General features: G+C 36.9%; 1 protein-coding gene across 3 annotated transcripts in view; it reads left to right on the top strand.

The window, feature by feature from the left end:
- The window catches only part of PHTF2 (putative homeodomain transcription factor 2), a 55,395-nt gene that overhangs the window by 10,318 nt on the left and 22,192 nt on the right, over positions 1–22,885 (top strand). For 2 of the 3 annotated variants that reach the window (XM_035896874.1, XM_009641373.2), the window contains exons 2-7: positions 3,025–3,081; positions 6,874–6,943; positions 9,718–9,876; positions 14,948–15,113; positions 15,768–15,932; positions 21,024–21,225. In XM_035896874.1, the coding sequence (XP_035752767.1) occupies positions 3,025–3,081; positions 6,874–6,943; positions 9,718–9,876; positions 14,948–15,113; positions 15,768–15,932; positions 21,024–21,225 (819 nt within the window). The remainder of the gene's footprint in view (positions 1–3,024; positions 3,082–6,873; positions 6,944–9,717; positions 9,877–14,947; positions 15,114–15,767; positions 15,933–21,023; positions 21,226–22,885) is intronic. The other variant, XM_035896875.1, reaches the window with a different exon arrangement.

The following is a 22,885-nucleotide window of genomic DNA, read 5'->3' as shown; positions in this document are numbered from 1 at the left end:
ACGGATGTGCTGAGCACGTACGCCTGCTCCCTAAAGAGCTTCTAAAACTTTCTTACATCACAAAGAGGTAAAATTAAGTAGATTAAAAAAATTAAAAAATTTTGAGAGATTGTAACGGTACTTGCTGTCTGTAATTATCCCTTTAACTCTTTTCAGTTTGCAACAGTACGCTTCTACTTAATAGCCCTGTGCTCAGATTTTAATAATTAAAGTTGATCAGAGGTGATTGCCCAGATCCACTAGTCTAATAAGAGAGTTGTAAAAGACCGTGTCCATTAAAGTTGCTTTGGCTCTCTCATTTTACCTCCTGCTGGAAGAATTGCTTTATGGGGCAATGTTAAAAGAAAGGCAAAATCCCTGCTTCTTGTCTTTATGTGGGGACAGAAGTTGCTACCTAGCCTTGAGGGAGAAGAAGTATTTGTAGGAAAATATAACTAAGTTAAATTTTAAATCAGTCGACTTCCTTGCCTCGGATGTCTGCTGGGATCTGTGTTTCCCAGAATTCCTTTAACAAACGGTCTGGTTTTTGTCTAAAAGAAGGCGGCTCTTTTAAAGACTCTTTCAACTCCACACCAGTTTCAGCTATGAATGGGATTAGGAATACAGAGTTTGCTTTACAGCTTTATTGGCACAAAGGCTTCCTTCCGCGTTTGTTTCTTGCATAATCGAGAGGGAGAGAGACTTGCATCCCCTTTTCTGTCCTTGTAAAAAAAAATATTTTTTGGAAGCGAGGAGGGGAGGACAGGACACAATGTTATGCAGCACAAAAACCTCACTCGGGGCTCTTTGCAGTAAATTTCACGAAAAACAGGAAGGCCTGAAATTTCATTTAAAATGTATTTAGAGAAAAAGCCAGAACAATTAGATGTAAATGTCTGGGTGGAGTGGTTATTCAAGATACTGACTTTTTAATTGCTGGCTGTTATCCAGGTGGCGTTAGCTCTTAAACTTCCTTTGGTTTAATTACTTTAATTGTAGCAAGTGCTTAATTCTGCCCAGTATAGTGCCTGACTCCCTAATTATTTTCCACAGTCTATGCTTTTTTCCAAATGAGAGGTGCAAAGTATTCGTATTACCAAAAAGCCAGTAGATTTTTTTTATTTCAGGATTATATGGTAGCAAACTGTAGAAATAGAGTGTTTAGCTCTTGTGAATGGGAAATATTATTTACATTTGGGAGTGAGTAATTTAGGGTTCACACAGGCCCACCTCTCCAGCCTGTCCAAAATTTTAACATGGTTACACAATTCAATTCACTTTTCTCACTTTCACTTTTAGATATGCTTTGGACTTGACTGCTATAAAGCAGGCTTTTTTTTCTTTTTTTTTTTCCCTGATGGGTCAGGTTTAGAAGCACAGAAGATGCCTCTATCTTTTTTGTTTATGGGTGTGTTTGCCTATTGGCTTCCCTGGAGAGCTTTTTGCATTTACGTTGGATCCTTGGTTAAACAAGAATGACTTTTTTTTTTTTTTTTTTTTTTTTAATGTTGCCTTCTAATTTAACACTGACGTCTGAAATAGTAAAAGACAAATCAGAACAGTGCTTTCTGGTTTAAGGTGTATGCATTTGTGCTTGGGCCTTTTATGTCTGTTGCAGCTTGTGAACTGGAAGGAGAAGTCACTCTTGCAGTAAGCTGGAATTTCAGCAGGTTTGCTCAATTCATGGGGGTTCCTCTTGCTTCCCTGTTGGGTGTCTGGATGAAGTGGGTTGTATCGGCTCTCTGCACAGTCAGTAAAGGGACTCTCACTCTCGGGAACTGCGTCTTTCTCTCCCTTCTGACCTGAAGGTGATCTTGCACTCAACTGCTCAGAGTTTGGCATATGAACCAAACTCCAGATATCCAGCAGCGTGGGCGCACGTGCGTGCGTACCTGCGTGTATATGTCTAGGTCAAACTGCTGGGATGGAAAGGTTTTAGAACTGACGTCGTAAAAGAGATCATTACTGAATATTGTCTAGAAATACTGTTTGTGCAGAGTTCAAAGCAATCTGATGGTCTTTGATAACTTTTGTAAAAACTTGGGTATATTGACTTGTTCTTGTCACCACCTTACATGTGAATTGCCTGGAGTTTAAGGTTGCCCTTCTTCAAAACATGACAGTCACAGAGTGGCTTTCTTACATAAACAAATGCACTCACCAATACTGGTCTTAGTGATCGGATTTTAGTAAGCGCTTGCAGGATCAACCTTCAGTCTTTCTGTGTTTATGCTCTGATAAATACACAAAGTTTTGTACGATGCTGTGTGGTGGGGTTAGAGCCTGGGAGAAAACAATTACTTTTTATTCCAATTTTTTAACTGAAAACTTGCTCACGTTTAGACAAAGCTAAGATCTTTAGAAGAGTTTAATGAATAAATAGACTAGCAGCTTATCGAGTGAACAAATTTGGGAATAGGTCTACTAGGAACATTATTTCATCAGTGCTTCAGCGGGAAAAGTGCCGTTTCCTGACATTCTTTGAGTTTTCCCTGGCCTGTAATCTAGTTAATTATCAGCCTGACCATATATTTTGTTGCTGTGCAGTCTTAAGAGATAAAGCTAAAGACAAGGTAGCTGTAAAAGTGGGTGGGATGGAATGGGAAATATCGAGGGAGATGGTTTAAAAAATAGTAATTAAATGAAGGTATAAGTTCAACTAGATGCACGTGGTATTTTCTCCAAAGTTAAGTGAAAGACTGTGTCGGTGTTGCTGCCGTAGGTCTGCTCCCTGTCAGGACGGAGACTGGAATTCCAACCGGAGGCGGGAGGCAGTCTGGTGTTGCCGGTCTCCTGCCTTGCACAAGCCATGCCATGGGGCTGAGGGTGCCTGCTTGCCTCTCCCCTCCATCACAACTCATTTGCAGCTTTGCTAGATGCAGTCCAGCTGAGACCGAGTGGAGAAGATTAGGATTTCTTTGTAAATAAGTCTCCCCAAGGAAATAACCTGCTGTCTTCATGCTTGTCTTGTTGAAGGTTAATTGATTTTGTTTGATTGATGTCTTTTAAAACCTAATGAAGATTTTTTTGTTGTGTTCTTTTTAGATTGGTGCATATGATCAACAAATATGGGAAAAATCAGTAGAGCAAAGAGAAATAAAGGTAATAGTATTATAGCGTTTCAACATTTTTCTTGTGGCCAGTTGTCAGCAGCGCTGTCTGTGGTTATGTACACTGGTGTAATTTACAATGTATGCAGTGTTATTTAATACTGGTAAAGTAAAACCAGACTTCTGGGATGTAACCAAATGTAACTGGCATATTTATTTTACATAATTAACAACTCTGCAGCATTTGAAGTGCTGCATCTTTCTGTATGTCAGTACGTTTTTGGTTTGGTTTGTTTTTTTTTTTCTTTTCAGTTGTCTTAAGGCAGGGCTTAGTTGTTTTAGTACCTCTGTCTTTTCTTTGTGATGAATTCTAATGTCAGTTATCTGAGCTCTCTTTACTTTCAGTTAGTTACCTTATACCTGCAGTTTACTTTTCCTCCTTTATGATGCTGTCATTGTTTTGTACAGTTTATTAGACTGGTAAGTACTTCAGGCTTTGTTTCTCTGAACAAGCAGTTTAACAGCATTCTTTGCATTTTGGTTTAACTAACAGTGCCATCAATGTCTGCCACATTGCTAAATTGTTTTGGAGAAAGAGAAATCAATCCTATATGTAATAGTTTTACGGATTGTATGTTATGTCATACTCCATGATGTTAAAGTTAATTTAATTAACATTTTCTTGCAGTTAACCTTTTTTTTTTCTTCAACTACTGCACACAAGAAGTATGCTATTACTGCATGAGTTTCAAGGCATTGCTAATTCTTTTAACATTAGCAAAATGTACATGGCTTCAGTTTCCCTGTGGGTGTGGGTTTTTTTTCCTCCCCTATACTTGAATAGCTAAACAAAACATGCTAGGGGACTAGTTTGCATTACATGGAAACTGTTGCTGACCTGAACTACAGAGTTCCCCGATCTCTGTACAAAAATCTACAAATTAACTTTTAAGTCGGAGCTGACGGTATTTTTAGAAGTGCTTCTAAACCCGATGCTTGAACTTTTGCGGTGCTGTAAATCCCCACCTCCAGCAGCATGCCTGGCTGGGGTTGCGCCAGGCAGCCCGGGCTACTCGGAGGTGGCTGGTGGATCTCGAAGGGAGCACGCTTCCGAGTGCAGCACCAGCTGTGGCAGATGAGTGCTGTCAATACAAGCAGGAGTCTGCTGTGGGGAAAATTGTCTTGTGGTGCCGTTCCTCTGAAGCATGCAGAGGGAGCGCTTTCGGAAATGTTCCTGACAATCATTACAACCCATTGCAGACTGAGACCCTAGCGTGTTACCTGTTTCTGGGGTCCTTTCCATGACCAGGAAAACCAGTCACCATTATGACAGAAGTTCTTCTAACTACTGTATAATAGGACATTATTCCAATGATTTCTTGAAAGTAATGCCTTGTGCTTATTCAAAATGCATCTCATTTGGCTCAGGAGTCCAATAACTAACAAATTAATGATGGTGTCTATATGAGTTTGTGTTGACTGAGTGTAGTGTAATAACATTAACACTGACGCAGACTGCTAAGTTCAGGTATTGCACATCAGTGCTTTAATCTCAAAGCTACCACAGTACTGTTTCTAAATGAACTTTACTAAAAATCTAAAAAATTATTGGGTTTAGTAGAAAATCTGTTTCTGATACATTAAACTTAGTTTAGTTAGAACTACAGTAGAATATATTAAGATTCATTTTAAAATTTGTGCAAATGAACTTATACAATAATAGCAAGTATTTTAAGCATTTTTATTTAAACTTTATTTTTGCTATTAGTTAGCCAAGATGTATTTTGTGTGGAATAGAAATTATATGAACTAACTGGGTGGGCCTGAACAGTATGAAACAGTATGAATGCATTTTTTAATTAACCCTAGTTTGAAACACTGCTGTTTTTCACATGTAATACAGATATTTGTGATGCATTAAGAGAGTGGAGAAATTCCATCTTAATAAATGGAATTCTTTCACTGCATATAGCAAAAAGTAGAACCACCAATCCAGTATAATCCATGGACACTGAAAGCATTTGAGATTTAAGCAATGGAATTTTTAAAGAATGTGTCACCACTTCTTTTCCTATGAAAGATATATCAAGTTATAATATTGACTTTTTTTTTTTTCAGAATTCTTTCTTTAAATTGAAAACATAATTTTAGCCACAGTGGTAAATTTTTCCTAGGATTGTGCATGTGTTTCCAGGGGGTTATTTCTTCTAAAATACACATATATCTTTATTTAGACTTTCAAGAAAAATCTTGTGGCCCATAAGCAGTAATACATTTGAAAATTATTGTATCATTCAGCATTTTATTTCCGAGCTTTAGATCTTCTTATGAAATAGAGTGGCTCACTTATGCATGATTTCACAAGAATCTGTAGCTTGTTCTAGAATTATAGTAATTTCCAATTCTAATGATGGCCTTGTTTTCTCATTCCACTTAAAATCACTGCAGTTTTAAGACTGCTGTTCTGTAAAAATCTTGAACGTTAAACTCTATGAAGTGCTTAAGTCTACGATACAACTGGGTTTCTGTATTTGTCATCCTCAGAGCGCATTTTGTCTTATGCATGTTTCAGTTCTATGTATTAATTTTGTTTTGTTTCAAGCAAACTCGTTTTTCTAATAGGCACATCAGGTGATAACTATATAGCTAGTTCATTGTGAACAGTCTGGGGTTTTTTTCTAATTTTTATTTCAGCATGGAAATAATTGAATTTAGATGCAAGTAATATTACAAGCTGCACTCTACCTATTTGAACTTGCTTGATACTGTTCTTATGAAGATTAACATGACCAGATTTCACTGGTTTTTCCCTCATAATTTCATTTATATATTTTCATCTGAATTTAATGTTTACATTTAAGTAATAAATATTTTTAAAGATGGATGAAATATTACAATGGTGGAAATCTACAGTTCACCAGTGAATTTAACTGCTTTTTTGAACGAAAACAGTTAAACCACTTCCATCATAGTTCTGTTTGTACCTGAAATATTTTTTTAAATGTTATATTCTACTCTGTATGAATTGTACTCTGTGGAATCGTTGTTGGCTGGTGTGACCAAGACCACTGATCTAAAAGGATCAGAATAAACTCACAGCTATCTCTGAGGCTTGAGAGTATAGCATCACATTTTAGCATTAAAAACAAAATTGAAAGTTTTGCAAGATAGCTTGGCTCTTTAGTGAAGGGAGATACCATTTCTAAAAGACAAAGTAAGCTTGCTTTTCTTTCTCCTGCTTATTTCCTGTTACATGGGCTTTTCCCCACCCTCTTTTTAATAGACTTAATTATATTCACTATTAAGAAAAATTCAATACTTCTTTATAATTTGGATTTCTGACAGTGGAACTTGCTGATTAGTGGCTCCTGCATTACAACATGATTTGCTACCTAGGTTTGGAATTGCAATGGAGTTGCAATGTAAGCATTTTGTGAAGTTTAATTAGACATCTAAGGAGAAAAGAGTTCAGGAAAGTAATTTGTTGCAACAGTTCTGAAAACCTAATATAAATGTATTACTAATTCTTGCAAGTGTGTGCATATGTTGTTTGCATAATCCCAAGCCATGGGAGATGAGTTCTCAGTGCTTAACTGTGTTTGAAAAATTACCTAATGGGTCAGTAATTGGTTGGGTTTCGTTTAGGTTGTAAAGTGTGTAAAAGGCATTTATTGTGCCTTGTTCTTCGGAATGTTTATTTTATAGTATTTCAAATCTATGAAGTTGACATATTTGTCTGAATTTTTAATAACAGTTTAGGTTAAATACAATTACTGGCCACATGGATACTTTTTCTTTCCTAATGTCTGCATGAATGTATTTTGATAGTATTTGCCTATTGCAGGGTTTGAGAAACAAACCAAAGAAAACAGGACATGTGAAACCAGACCTCATAGATGTTGATCTTGTAAGAGGTAGGTCCTGAGCTAGAAAAAGCTGAATTTCTTAGTACAAAAATAACTGCCATCCTGTGTCTTGTAAGAAGAATGTATTAGTATTAAAAAACCCCAACAAAACAACCAACCTTACGTAACTCCTCTCTAAAGAAGACGGGTAGGACAAACTGTTAAAAGATGACCTCTAGGTTAAACTGAAGTCTTAAAAACTTGATTTAAATTTTGTTGTTTAGATTTAGATTTTGAGAAAAGAATCGGGTGGATTGTCATGGATCGAAGTTTTGGAGTTATTAGTTCAGAAATCTCCTATTACCATGCATTCAGACTGATTCCAAATCTTCTGGCATCTGGAGGAAAGAATAGAGTCATAGCATCATAGAATTGTTTAGGTTGGAAAAGACCTTTAAATCATCAAGTCCAACCATTAACCTAACCCTGCCATCCCACCACTAGACCATGTCCCTAAGCACCTCATCTACCCATCTTTTGAATACCTCCAGGGATGGGGACTCGACCACTTCCCTGGGCAGCCCATTCCAATGCTTGACAACCCTTTCAGTGAAGAAATTTATCCTAATGTCCAACCCAAACCTGCCCTGGCGCAACTTCAGACCATTTCCCCTTGTCCTATCACCTGTTACCAGGGAGAAGGTTATATTGAAATTTCTGGAGAGCAAAAATTGTATAGGCCTTGAATATTTCTTGCCTTTTTTAAGTAACAAAACAGCAATGGAAGGACAGATGATGAGAGACTTTTCAAAAAGTCTTTATTTCTTCTTAATTTATTTTATCATTATCTAATTTCCCTCATGCCTGGTGAAGGCTAGGGAAAATATTATTTAGCATTTTTTCCCATGAGCCCAGCAGCCAGCAGAGTCTTCTGAAACCACTCAGGAGAGGGGGTGCTCTTTGAATTCAGATCTCCAGTTAACCAAAGCAGCCCGCAGTGCTCTTGCCCTTCGAGATACACAGGAGCCCTCACACCCAGAGCCGGCCCGTCGCTCCCAGGCCGCTTCACCCCTTCACGAGTTAGTCTGGCTTGGTCTTCGCTAGTGATCGCATGCTCACTTGCGCACCCGTGCTCACCCGGGTTGCTGGCACCATGGACACATGGCCCCCCTGACTTATGCTCTGACGTCTGGCTCCTGGTGCGGGCGCTCAGCCCCCCATACGCAGGCATGCAGACAGAATGGACCGCCCCTCGCCCAGGAGAGAGTTAAAGGAATTTAGTAAGAAGATACGACAGACTGTGCAGATCAGACAAGTAGCATACTGACCAGCAGCTATTTACACCCAACTGGCCCTTTTTATCCCCTGACCCCCTCAATTTCCCCACATTTGTTCCTCCCCAAATCACCTAAACCCCTCCTTTCTCCCGCCCTTGGTTCCTTCCCTAAACATTCCAGAGTACGTCCTGTGTGATCTGAGCTCCTTATCCCCTGCATCCCAAAATGCACCCCTGGGCAGCAGCCCCTTTTCATCTGATGTGGAGAGCTGCTCCCCAGGGCTCACAGTTTCACGCTCGGGCAAGGGGGCTGATGGCTCTGCTGGGCCAGCCCTGGGAGAGAGGCTTGGTCAAGGTGTTCCTTGGTTTGGATTCCCGCCTACCCTCGTGCCTCTGTCCGGCTCTGGGCTTGGGGAGATGGGCCTCTGGTGGGCTGATGACTCCAGTGATGGGCCTAGAAGAACCCCAGCAGGGTATTATTTGGGGTCCCCTCCTACCATTGTCTCTTTGAGCTCCTCTGAGGATATGCAGGCGAGCTTTTATCACATCACCTAACAACACAACTTTTTAAAAATGGGAATGTGAGAGAAAGAAACAAAATCAAATAACATTTGAATTTCAAAGAAACAGAACTGAAAACTAAATGTTTGTAGGAATCAAGGAACAGCAGCAGACCACTTCAATACGGTGATATACATGAATAGCATTTAAACAAGTGCTCTGTATGGATGTCTAAGTTGGCATTAAAGTAGTTCCAGTACTGGCAGCGTTTTACCTGTGCCACTCGCTAATGCCAGTTCTGCTTGTAAACAAGGTGGAGGTGGCATAGCAACATGCAGTAGTTGCCCTTTCCAGGCAGTAACCTTGGCATAATTTAAGTCACACCCCCATTAAGTAAATGTTACACAGTCTTCTAGGTGCCAGAGAAGTGGGAATTTGCTGGAAGAAAAAGAAAGGGAGGGATATGAGGGAGAAAGGACATTTGAAGGAATGAGATCAAAAATGGCGTAGGAGGAGAGACAAAGATAAACTATTCTTTGGGTGGCTTCCCTGCTCCTGAGGCTAGTCCTCAGCTGGACAGATACTTCTCTATGCTTCTCAACCTTACTCCATTTTCCTGAATGACATGGCTGGAGCAATTTCCAGATGTTGATGTTTTGGATACCTTTCCTGTGTCAGGAAAGGGCTCTGCTGTGCCTACACGGGCATGTGGAGTTTTCATATGACTTCCTGTTGCTTCATATCAAGTTTCTGATACCTCAGTGAAACAGAATAATTTTTAAGACTTTATTTTAAAATAATTTTGACATAGTAAGAAATGGCAATGTTTTCTTATGCACACATTCCAAAATCTAGGTATTTGTAGGAGTTCCTGATACGGCAGTCAAGAGGGGACCAAGAATTTACACAAATTTTGGATTGAGGAGATAGTGAAATGGTAGAAATATGAGATTTATTCAAATAGTTATGTTTAATAATTGCCTCTTTAAATAACTAATTGGACAACTGAAGTTATTATTAGCCGTGACAATGAAATACATTGAAATTTCTTTTCTTTTTTTTAAAGGATCTGCTTTTGCTAAAGCAAAACCTGAAAGTCCTTGGACATCTCTGACCCGCAAAGGAATCGTGAGAGTTGTTTTCTTTCCGTTCTTCTACAGGTGGTGGCTACAGGTGACATCGAGGGTCATCTTTTTCTGGCTGCTTGTTCTTTACCTTCTTCAAGGTAGAGTTGGATTACAAGATCAGCTTCAACCGAATGCCTTATTTTAACCATATGGAAGCTGCTGTGTGTTACTTTGTTCACTTTATGCTGTTAAGGTTCATTCCAATATTTCAGAAAATATTTTCTGAACTGACATAGTCCCAAGCATGTGTCTTTAGGTTAACATTTCTTCTACATATATAAAGGGAGCATACTAAAAATTTAAGGATTTCCTCACAGGCTTTCTTCAGCATTTAGCACACATGTTATTTTGTCATCTCTTTATATAATTTAGGTTTCCAGGGCTATCTAATTTAGTTCAGGACTGAGAAATATCAAAGAAGCCTTTGGCTTAGGCAGTGTATTTTGTCTTGGGCTTTTGGTCTTTCTGGCAGATCAAGAGCTGTGATCAAGAAGCAAGCAAGGCCAAACCTGCCGAAGTGTTTGCAGCTTGTGCAGCCTGGTAGGATGATCTGTTTGGCCAATCTCCAGTTGTATTTCCATGTGTTATTTTCTCACATCAGAGGTAGTGAACTTCTAGCTTATACTTTAGTCAGACCTCAGCTGTGCTCCTCAGTGACTGGCAAACAGCAGGCTTATTGACCTATGTTCTTCTGCTATTTTTTCCATTGCAATGGGAAGACTATGCATCTTAATTTTCTATTTCCTAGATTATAGAAGGACTTTTGGGCAACTTTTAACAAACAGAAGGCAATTCATAGTTTTTGGGATGCTCAGGCTTGAGTTCTAGTAATCTGTCTTTGTGCTTCTCTTAGTTGTATGTAATATATAAGAGGAAAATTAGAAAGGGAAGGATGTAATGTAGTGAGCCAGTATCTAACAGTGTGAAAGTCACCAAAAGAGTAAGTGTATCAGAAGTGTGTACAACAGACATGGAACAGAAGGTTAGTGAAAGTTGGGAGCAATTTAAGTACCCTGAGAAGCTAAATGACTGATAAGTTTTCTACTGAAATCCAGTTAAAGTACAGTGTTACTTTTTCAATTTTGCCATCTGTCCTTGCAGTTGTGAATCACTGTATCATTTGGAAATTGTATTTAAAACAAGAAATGGAGTTTAAAAAGAAGAGATAACAGTGCCTCTTGTGTGATGACGTTAGCAGCCATAAAATGAATTTCACAGTGCCAGTGCCCCAAAACTTGCATTATTAACAAATATTCATGTGGTGTCCTATCAAAACAACTTCTTATCCCCATCTCTAATGTAGGTGCTTAAGTCGTCTTGTTGCGTACGTTAGCATTTGTGTATACTATGGTAAGCGATCCCATAGTGTTAGCAATTTTAGTGTCATTTATAGTAATATAGATAGCAAAATACGTAAGTTATTGTTGTTTGTTACCATGTTAATAGGTGGCTTATTCTCATCCCATAGTGTTAGCAATTTTAGTGTCATTTATGGTAATATAGATAGCAAAATACTAAGTTATTGTTGTTTGTTACCATGTTCATAGATGGCTTATTCTGAGAAACACCATTATAGTAATTTTTTATGTTCTCATTCTTTATTTAAAATATATACCCACACTTAATTTGTGGAGCCCTCATAAGACTCTAAAAGCAGCAAAATAATAAGACCATGCAGATTCTGAGTGCAAGCAAGTTTTTTAGGACATTAATTACAGAGCTATCTTGTAATTAACTTGTTTTCCCCTCAGATTCCTTGGGATCTATGATTTACTGAAGTTATGGTTAGAATGCATAATTTTCCTAATCCATATAGTCTGTAATGTGACAAAATATTTCTGACATTTCTGAGGTTGTGAATTATCAAATACTGGGTAAGAATTAATAGTATTCCATACTACACTATAATCCAACTATTTGAAACACTTGTAATTTAAATTGTGCTGAATTAACTGCAGAATTTGTGATGGCTTTTGAAATAAATTGGAAGACTTATGATGTACATGTAAGTGAAGTTAAATTGGAAAAATTTTTTATTGGAAGCTATTTGAAACAACCCCCCTCAAGCCTCTCCTTCTAGCACTTCTATATAAGTTGTGCTTATGTTTTACTCAGAAGGTGTGCAGGTTCTCAGTGACACTGTTGTAAAATGGTTTGACTTTATTTTGCTCATATATGTTTAGTTAAATGATTTTATTTAATTATGAAGTATTTTCTATAGATTTATGAACTGCATTACTTGGAATTATTTCTTTGAAATTGACTAGCTTTAGCAGTCAATACTTGCTAGCAGTTATGTATGTCTACAGAAAAGAATTCGTCCCTTGGCTGTATATTTAAACTCCAGGTTTTATTTGCATTGGTTTCCTTTAGTACAAAGTATGATTAGCAAGATGTGTGATAATAGAACTACAGAGAAATAGTTTTTGTCCAAGGTCATGGAACAGGCCAGTGAATTAAGGTAGAAGTAAAACCTTTCTCTTCTGACTCCATAACTGTTTAGTTTAGAGCATTACCTAATTTTTACTTTAAAAATGTTTCTATATTATAATATGAAAATGAAGTGTGTATTTCTATTGTGTATGTCTTAAGTATGAAACAAGAAAATTTAATAGTGATATAATGATTGTTTATTGTGGTGAGATACATATGTATGTATGTGTTTTTAAACTTGATAATACAAATATTCCGAAGCTTTAAATGCTATAAAAATAAATGCTTGTTGGTCTTTGAAATGTACAGTTGCTTTCTTTGATACAGCTTTTTGCTCTGTGTGATATAATTTCATTTGTGTCTGTTTCACAAAATAAACCATTGCAATTTAGAAAAGTACAAGTCCAAATACTATAAATAAGTAAAAAATAATTAAAAGTGGTGTGAGAAATTCTGTTCCGAGGCCTAGCTGTTGGTAGGAGCAATTCTAGGATAATCTAAACTACAGCATATTGACACACTGTGCAGGAAGAAGTTCTTGGATTTCCCTCCCAGCCTACTGAAAAGATCAGGAGTTTGGTAACATTTTCTTAAATCTGTGTGAAACTTCATGGTGGGAATCTGCAGTCTACAGATTTGTATCTTCTGGAAGAAGATGATTTCTTCTAGATCAGTCTGCTTTGCTAAATGTTTTTTAAGTAGCAGAGGAAATCCTGTAGTGAAGTTTGATATTATTTTGTGGAGGCCTACTCCTGCAAATCAGTTCACATGGATCTGTGGAGCTCTGTGTTCTCAGAAGTATATGTTTATCCAAATTGCGTGTTAGGAGTCAAAATTGGCTACTTATTTATACATTATGAAGCTAATTGTATGTGTGAGAAACTCAGATAAGCTCATTTTGAAAGAGGTAATATTATCTGTACCTTTTACTATCGGTACCTTTTTTGTCAATTTTTTAGAAGTTGGATTTCTGGTTGATGCATACTGTCTTTCTGAGAAACCTCATACGGCAAAAACTTAGTCCACATACAGTAATAAAAGACACCCTATGTGTTCTACATAAGACTTCTGTGCTTTAGTTTAGGAAAAACACTGATGGGAAATTAGAAGTAGATTACCACAATCAAAAATAATTCCATTGTTTTGTACTTTCATTGTGTTTCTAATACTGGTTGCCTTACTAAATATTATTTAATGAAAACCACATCTACTCTCTTTTTAGTGGAAAACATTGTGTCCGGGTATCTGCTGTGCTGAGCGTGGCTTCATGTGATATATTTTAGGTGTTTGAATATGGCACATAAATTTGCCTGTGGCTGTATTTTTTTCAATGAACTTGAGAACCGGTGAAAGCTGTTGAACTTGTACCATGTATTTCTTGTGCCAGGAGTAGGTCTTAAGTTGTGGGTCTTTTAATTCTTAGCCATACAGGAACAAAACCAAGTTCTCATGGGATGTGTGGATGTTAGGCACAGAGAATTATTCCCCCTGTTTTGTTTCTGAATTGTTCCTTGGAGTTTCTGGTTTTTTCTTGATAGCTTCTCTCAGCTGAGTTTCAGAACACGGCACTTCAAGCCATAGAGGCAAAGCAACAAGAACATACGATAAGCAGAGAAAAGAAGAGGGGTTGTCTCTTCTGTCTGCCCCATGCTTGTTGAATGTGTTTGTATTGACCTGAAGCCTGTAAAAACATTTCTGAGTTGTAGAAGTGGTTGGGCTCCGGGTACAGGAGCAAGAAGAGCTGCATGGGTGTTGGCCTTATGTGAAAAGCTGGTTATAGGGTTACAAAGTTAACAGTTGGCTATGGAATTGGAAGCTGCCCCTTTTCAAACCATAAGTGCTGTTTGCAGTCCTGGCCACTTCAGCTGGACTACCTCATAGTTTACATGGTTTGTCTTTGATCTTTCCTCATGACTAGAAAATATACACAGAAGTATATATGAAGTGTATACAGGGTTGCATTTATGCATGTCTATCCATATGGGCCATTTTGTCCTTTGACTGGAATATGGAGTTTAAAATGCATTCTGCTAGAGAATATAATGTTTCTAATCTCAAGCCTGTTGGTCCTTACAGTGTTGCAATAGATGTATGGTGCAGCAGAATCACAGTCTCGTTGCCATCAGCAGGGACCTCTGGAAATTGTCTAGTGCGAATCCCTGCTCAGGGCAGGGTGAGCTAGGACAGGGTGCTCAGGGCCGTGTCCAGGCAGAGTTTGAATATCTCTAGCAAGGATGCAGAGTCTTCAGCCTGTCTGGACAACCTGCTTCTGGTTTGATGAGTCCTCCACTCACCTAACTTGTTAGATTGTTCTGCATCACTGCAAGTGATATAGAATTAAATTCACTTGGGCTGCTTTAAGGATGGCATTTGCTTTTCGGCTTTGTCTCCTACTGAAGTTTCACCTTAATTTAAAGTTGTTTTGTGACAGATCTAGTTTTCTGAATGTTTTTTTTCCCCTTACTTCATTCTGCTGCCTTTTTTTGGGTAATAGTTATAGTATCAAAATGTAAAAGAAGAGATGGGTATTAAGCCAGTAGGCAACTGTTTAAATCTTTATTACTGCCTATTTCATTGCAATTATAATTCCTTCCTCACAGAATTGCATGGGTTGGTTTAAAATGCAGGTAAAGGGCTGCATCTGACTGTTTTTCTTTTTAACAAAAGCCATGTAACGAGTTGGCTGTTTCAGACATTTCAAATATTGAACTCAACTTCATTTCCCTTCTTTTCCAGTTGCTGCTGTAGTGTTATTCTGTACAGCCCAAAGCCCACATAATATACCTCTGACTGAAGTAATTGGGCCAATATGGCTCATGTTGCTACTTGGAACTGTGCATTGTCAGATTGTTTCAACACGAACTCCTAAGCCACCTCCCAGCACAGGGGGTAAAAGAAGAAGGTATAGTCTGTGTTAAAGTACTTCTCATTTAGGATTGTTAAACTTTTTTAAAGAACGTGCATGAAAAAATGTAGGGGCTCACAGTTTCTGCTTTGCAAGAGATGAGAAATTGGTAGAAATGGGTGCTTAATTGGTGCTCTTTCACTTTTATGCATTGACTAATTTATGCATTGTTTTATTTGCATTAAAATTTAATGCATTGAATCTGACATTTTGCCTCAAAACAGTTTGTATCTGAATTGCGGATTGACTGTATGTTATTGCAAATTTAGTTTTAGAGCGCTGTGCAGTACTGACTAATGATCGCTGTGGGAAACATACATTAAAGGAGATGCTACTGCAAGTGTAGAACTTACAAGTATGGTTTGCTACAGTGCATTGCCCCATTAAAATGGGAAAACCTGCAGTAGAGAATTTTGCAGGTCTAAGCTTCTGATAATTAGATGAAATGTATTTTGGGTTATAAGTGTTACTATCATAAGTGTTTTATGCTTAGTTTTATTAAATGGAGTTTATTAAATTGATGTGATAAAGCTTTAGCAAAATATTTTGAAATCTTGCTTGTTTTTGCATGCTTAAACTGCTGAACACGTTATAGGACTAGTAGATTGCACTTATAAAGCTACCTTCCGATTTTAATCTCTTCTGATGAAGGAAATTAAGGAAAGCAGCACATTTGGAAGTACATAGGGAAGGAGATGGCTCTAGTACCACAGATAACACACAGGAGGGAACAGTGCAGAGCTACGGTACAAGCACCTCTTGCAGTATTGGCGCTGTCTTCAGAGATATCTGGCATGCTGCTTTCTTTTTATCAGGGTTTGTATTTATTCAAGGCTTACATATGTGTTAGAGATGCACTATCCCTTTTCTAAATAAGTAAACATTGATGTAATGATTAAACTTTTGTTGATTTAGTTTTTGTTCTTAATAGTAAACTCATCTCAGTATTTGAACATGCACTAATGTGTTGTTTCTAGACTTTTTGCAAATACTAATGCAATAATTTTGAAAAGATATTGAATTAACTTTTAGTTAAATTATATTTTGATGTTAGGAGTACTCTGTGGGGGCTATCAGGAACGAACCAATTCAGTTTCTCAATTTTAATCCAATGAGAAAATTTGGGTCTTTAATTTTACTTTATTATATTAGCTGCTTACTCTGAGAGAATGTTTATTGAACTCTATCACTGTCATCAAATGACACACTTTTTCTGAAGGAAAAGCCTTCATGATTCAATTAGGCATAGTGTTTAGTTTATAAATAAACATTGAAGTTACTTTTTCTAATGATTGGAAGAAACATCTAACCCTGTTACATTCCAGAGCTGTTTTGCAAATGATCGATCTGCTAATGCAGTGCTCTGGGCAATTAAAAAGTTTTTTTTAATAACATTCTGCAGCAATCTGTGTTCTAGATATGCTTTAGAAGCAGCATCAAGTGCTATATATCAGCATTCATTAACAAGAGAAAATATGCTCATAAAATAGTATGAAAATGAGAAAAGGGATACTGCAAGTTATTACATTGATGTTTTGTTGTGCATGCTGCATCTTAAATATGGCAACACTAACGTGTCTGTCATACTTGTGATATGTGCTCTTAACCACTGGTAAAGCTTATGTTATGTTACATTCTGGGAATATCTGGTTGAAACTTGGGAGAAGTTTTAAAAATGTTTAAAAATATTGCAAGAAGAGAGTTCATTTAACTTTTTCCTGTGTAGATTAAGTTAGCTTTACCAAACTATGAGTCACAGTAATAGATAGCACTGCTGTCTTTGGGTCTGTATGCATTCCTTTCTGCTATGTTAGGAGTGTAATGTTATAAACTTTTCAATCTTTTCCATTCATTGAAGATACTGATCTGCAGTAAGAGGAGGAGTGTTGGAAGATTCATTTTTTTTTTCCCTTTCCTTCCTTTGTATTGGGCTCAGAGTGTTTTCAGTTGAGAAGGGCTATGTGGGACTTGCTCTGAGGACTTGTTTAAACCATTTAATGAGAGGTAGTGTATACATGTATAGATATTAAGCCTCAATGATGACTACTTAGTAGATACGCTATTTTCCAAGGATGAAGAGCACAGAGTGACTGAGAATGCTGTAAGTAGCCCTTAGTCACTTGTTACCTCTTCAATTGCAGAAGCACAGTTGTTTGTATCTCTGGAACTGTACAAACTATATCAGGAACTGATCCAACTGAAAAATAACCTTTTTTTTCCCAGGAGATCATGCAGATCAGTTTCTTCATGTCATTTTTTTGTGGTAATGAAACAGTTTTATCAGCACAGTGGGATGGCAGAGTGGGGCTGGGAACAAGTAAGCAGGAGTGCAGTGTGAAGCACATTGACTGCTTTACTTGGTGACATTGCTGAAGAAAACCTTATGAAACCTCAGTGCAAGGAAGCTGTACAGTGACATCTGTCCTGTTACTTAAGACATATTTTGAATTTCTTTAGATAAGCACATTAGTATGTCTCATTAGTGTTTATTTATAGCAGTTTTTCACATATATTAAGCTTTGAGATACCATTTTCTTGAGTTTTAAATATAGGTCTTAAACACATGGTTTCAGAATTAACATTAACCTCAGAAATTATGTTCTTTGCTATAGGGCAGGGCCCTGTGTACCTAAATCATTTGCCTACACTCAGGTCATTGGTAATCTGGAACTGTGTATTCAATAAATAGCCTTTTGAATTGAACTGAATGTATTCAATAAATACCCTTTTGACCTCAGTCTGATTAATAAAATATAATTCTAAGCTTTAATCCAGCACAGAGGCAATGTAGAAAATACTAATAATTAGTTTCAGTGGAAAAGAGGGCGATAGCCAAATAGCTAATCTATTCAGAATGTAGTACTGATTTGGGACTTTGCTCTCCACGTGTGTCCTTACTCCAGTTGTGGAAATTTTACAACTGTAACTTCTTTAAAAGTTTTGCAGCGTGAACAGGGTGGAGAGTTTTTTTGACCAACCCCCATGAAAATACATAGGAATAGAATACTTGACAGTGAAAATCTACAGCCTTCCAGAAACTTGATTTAAATCTTCCTTAATACTTTCTCTAGCTCATGCATGAGTAAGACTGAAAGTCATTCTTCATTTAGCTTTTGCATATGTTCAAGCTTTTTAAGACTTTGGATTTATTCATGGTGTTGTCCTGTCTTGCTCTTAAATACTTTTAATTCTAGCATGAAATTTTAGAAGTTGATTGATGACATGTGTGTGTATATGTATATGTAGTAATTCTAGGAAACTACATTTCTATCAGCTAGGGAAGTATTGTTCATGTTTATTATTGTTGGTTTTGATTTAACACAGTATGGTGCATGAGAGCCCAACTTTAAGCCCATATTTATGCTTTTCTGGCTTGAGTTTTACACTTAAATTTAGGGATTCTTACAAAAAATAACTTTATTCTACTTTAGAAACAAATGGAAGACTTCAGTCAAGTTACCTGTTTTTCAAAATGAGCCTTAGTTGATACCAGACTCATATTTGTCTTGCAGTTTTAGCACTTAAACCTTGAGTAGTGAAGTCCTATCTGAACAAGTTATACATACATACGTTCTTTTTTTCTCTTACCTGTTCCAACTCAACAGTTTAAAGCTACTTCTTCCTAGTAGCTTTCAAGTTTCATGTGAAATATATAAAAACTTCTCAAATCAAACTTGGAAGGGTTGTCCTGTTATTCCATTCATACAGTTTAGTAACTTGTGGAGTGAGTCTCTCAGAGTGATGTGTGTATGTATGTATGTGATGAGAACAGCATTCCTTTTTGCATTGTTAAAAAGAAATTTTTAAAAAGTGCCAAAAGTATATTTAGTGCATTAAAATCTGGCCTCTCTGTGTTCCTGCGTATCACAGATAATTTAATATTAGTGCTACTTCCCTAGTGCTCACAACTGAGCTTACTGAAACTTGTTATTTTACAATGAGTTGCCACTGAAAGGCTGGTACTTGCTTTATTCCGGAAGCGGAACAGCAAATTTTTCCATTAAATAATAAGCTAAGCTTTCTCTTTCTTCAGTTGTCTTATCTTCATTAATTTAGTTAAACAGTGGCATTATGGAACAGCACAGAAATGAAGTTCGAACAAGTTTACTGTTGATAGTTTGACCTTTTTGTCCAAAGCCTCAGTAATGTTTTAGATGATCTTCTTAATGGACCTCGAAAATTGAAACTCTGTATGTGAGCTATCACACTGGTAATCTGAAAACTGGAGGCTAACTGCTTCTCCACCACAAAGCACACATTAAAGCCTCTTGCTGTCTCTTTGCCTTTGTAAGCTTATAATAAAAATTAATCTGTGCAGTTACATAAAAACTACAGAAAGTGTTTCTGCTGGTTTTGTACTCATTTAGAAATAAAGTTAACTAAGACTTTTGGGAATAGGTCAGGGAATAGTAGGTGAGTTCTGTAGCTTCCCACAAGAGAAGTGGAGCGTCAGTTATTTTGGTTCAAAAAATATATAAGTACTATTAGCTTTTTTCCAGGAAAGTGTGAGGGAAGGTAGAATGAGATTAAAGATGGGAAAGGAGGATGAAACACCTTAGTAACACTGTCTCTTCTCTTCATTATTTTGTCTGCATTCCAACAGGTGAATTGTGCCTTTTCTGATTTTTTTCCATTTTATCCAGATTTCCCTATCCATTTTTTTGTGTTCAGGTCTCCCCTGTATATGTGCAATACCTTATCTTGGGATGAATGTGAGGCAACTATCCAAATTCTCCCGATTCGTTCGATGTACATATTAAAGAGGAACTTAATCGTCTGCTGTGTAATCCAAGCTCTCACAGAATGCCTCACTCCTTAAAGAGAAAGGCAATGCATATTCCTTCATGGGAGCACAAGATCAACTGAACCAGTTCTTGAGAGTTTTATGACCTATGTCTAATGTTCTACTTTTAATAAAAATAAAAAAATCTGGAAACTTGATTTCTAACACTTCTTATTTTTCACAAGTGTTCTGGGAATCTAACAAAATAATAAGTACAAGATATTAATTGCTTTTCTGATTTTTTTCCATGTCATTTACTTTGAGAATACAGAAGCTTAAGCAGAGGCTTAAACTAGTGTCTATCGGTAAGGTATCAAGCTGCTATTCCTTTTCATTCCTTCATCGACTGCACTTTCTAATTTGGAAGTGTAATCATCCAAACATTTGCTTTGAGAAGGACTTTTTCTGGCATTAAGTATTCTTGCTGCTACATCTATTGACTAGATAAGGGCCTTGGTGAAGACAGTTCATCAATATTAGTAGTCTTAAGAATAATAATACTGAAGCATAATTTATGAATTCATTTGTGATTTGAAAACAGACTTAATTAGTGTGTTTGTAAGATATATCAAAATACGTTGCCAAGGGTGTTACTGGATAATACGGAAGAGGGTAAATCACCTTCTGTTTAGTAGAGTTGTCAGTAAGCAGGGTATATTTAAAATAATGACAATAAAACAGGTCTGTGTACAGAGTACTAAACAGCATGTCTGTTTGCAGCTTCAGGAAGTGGCATTCTTTGAATTAATAACACTTAAACTTTTAGCATACCTCTTTGTTGAGATAGAGAAGACTCTTGTTTACATTTGAGGCTTGTGGTTCTTCTATTGCCAAAGTTGCTGTGAAGTTTTAGTTTTAAAACATAGGTTTCCTTTTCTTTCAGTAGCTAATGTTATAATTTTCTTTCAGACGCTGACAGTTTCTTTTGTAATGATTTTAGGAAAGGATGAGGGGTGTTATTTAGAAGACGAAATAGTTCCAAATATTGCATCAAATGTTATTATTATTAGTTTGTGGTCATCTTAGTAGTAAAACTAAAACATGGGTTGAGAGGGATAAGCAGGATTTAGACTGGGGAAAAAAATTGAAAGAATCATTAATACATATATTTGTTTCAAATATAGATCTAAGAAAGCAAAAAACTCAATAGATAAATCCACTGAGACCGATAATGGCTACGTGTCCCTTGATGGGAAAAAGACAGGTAAAAGCAGCGAAGAATGTATGCAGGCCCACGAACGTCGATGTGAAGTGATTAAGCCAGAAGAGTCAGGGTGGAGCACGGCAACAGTGAGAGACGCCTTCAGCAATCACAGCCATCACAAAGTAAGTGTGCTTCGTTGCTTTCACAGCAGGAGTTTTAATTTCTCAAATGATACGTGGGGTGTATTTTTATGATGCTTTTGATGCATTCTTATCTGCTTTATCCTTAAAAGTGTTTTTAAAATGAAGTTAGGCTTAGGGTCCTGGGGCCAAACTTTATGTTAAGTCTTCTTATTTCATCCTTATATTCCTAGTCTTTCCTTTTTCTTGTAGGAGGATCCTTACTGACATCTAAACATTCTTTGCCATTCTGTATTTCAGTGCACAAATTTGTGTGCTGGTTTTTGTCTCTGGGTTTTTCCAGACCAGTTAAACACTCTGTGCCTTTTCCTGCCTCTTTGATACTCTGGGCACAGGTCTGTCTCTGTGCTAAAATGGAACAAATGTTGGATTACTGACAATTTGTAATTTTGAGGTCATTCTGAGTATTTGCCTGTGAATCATCTTCCTTTTTTTTTTTTCTGTTTTGATTTGATCTCTGTACACGATTTCCCTCTCAATGAAGTAGGCACGACTCTCTATAGTGAGGAATAGGGGTGAGATGGAAGCATAGGAAGTGGCCATGAAAGAAAGCAGAACTTTTAATTAAGTTAGGTCTGATTATCTCCTGGATATCCTATTTTCATCTTACTGTTCTGCAGAATAGCTTTTCCAAAACATTTTCCCCAGCTCTATTGTCATTGGCATTTGAACATATATTGACTGCCATTACAGCTCTTTATACTTGACTGTCTCACTAGTATTTACTATCAGTGATCAATCATAGCAAGGGGTTTTCCATGATAATATCAAAGGGAAATGTTATTCTACTGCAAGTTTACAAGTACACACTTTTATAAAGGAAAGGCATTATTTAACATATCCTTAAAGATCCATATGATTAAGGCAGAATGAATGTGATGAAGGTTCATCTCAGGGCAAAAAAACTTCACTCTGTTGCTCTGCAGGAGGTGCTTTCTCAGCAGTGATAGCAACTGAGTTTCAGTTGTGTCTATCAATTCCAAGCATTTTGCATTCTTGTTGAAATCCAACAAATCAAGGATTTTAAAGAAAAAGTAGTTTTAAAGAGTTTTAAGTTTCTTTGATAGAATGAATGAGATGTTGTCTATGTTGAACTTGCTTGGTGAGTATGCACCCACATTAAAGAGAAGGTGGCAGAGGCTGGGGAATAGCTTCACTATTTTTGTCCTTTTAGCATTCATTAATGACACAGAGGTTCCAAAGGAAACTTTACAGAGTCCTATCTGGTGATCTCATAATAAATGAAAATATACAAAAAGTTTTTGACAGATGAATGATCCTTTGCTGCCCTTTTTTCTTTTTGTTACTGTAGGGGCTACTTTAACTTTAGTTTAAAATTAGGGAAATGGAAAGTGGAATAAATTAATGATCTGAGTATCTTACATGCAATCTGTAGCACTTTCTCATTGGAAGAAGAGGTAAATGTTAACTTTGTACTGTGTGTGTTGATAATTCAGTGCTATAGTGTCTGCTATCACAATTTTTGGTGGGTTTTTTGGTTTTGTTTTGTTTTCAAATCTTCTGAATATATTGCCTCTAAGCTTTTCTTGGTAGATTTAGTTTAGACAAAATTGCATTTAAAAGAAGGTCAGAATAGTTCTTTAGTATAATATGAACTAGCCCTTCATAATCTGAGAAATGT

Source organism: Egretta garzetta, unplaced genomic scaffold (genome assembly GCF_000687185.1).
Source record: "Egretta garzetta isolate BGI_Z169 unplaced genomic scaffold, ASM68718v1 scaffold156, whole genome shotgun sequence".
Lineage (NCBI taxonomy): Eukaryota > Metazoa > Chordata > Aves > Pelecaniformes > Ardeidae > Egretta > Egretta garzetta.
Note: the sequence above shows the minus strand (reverse complement) of the source record. Positions and strands in the feature narration are given on the sequence as shown.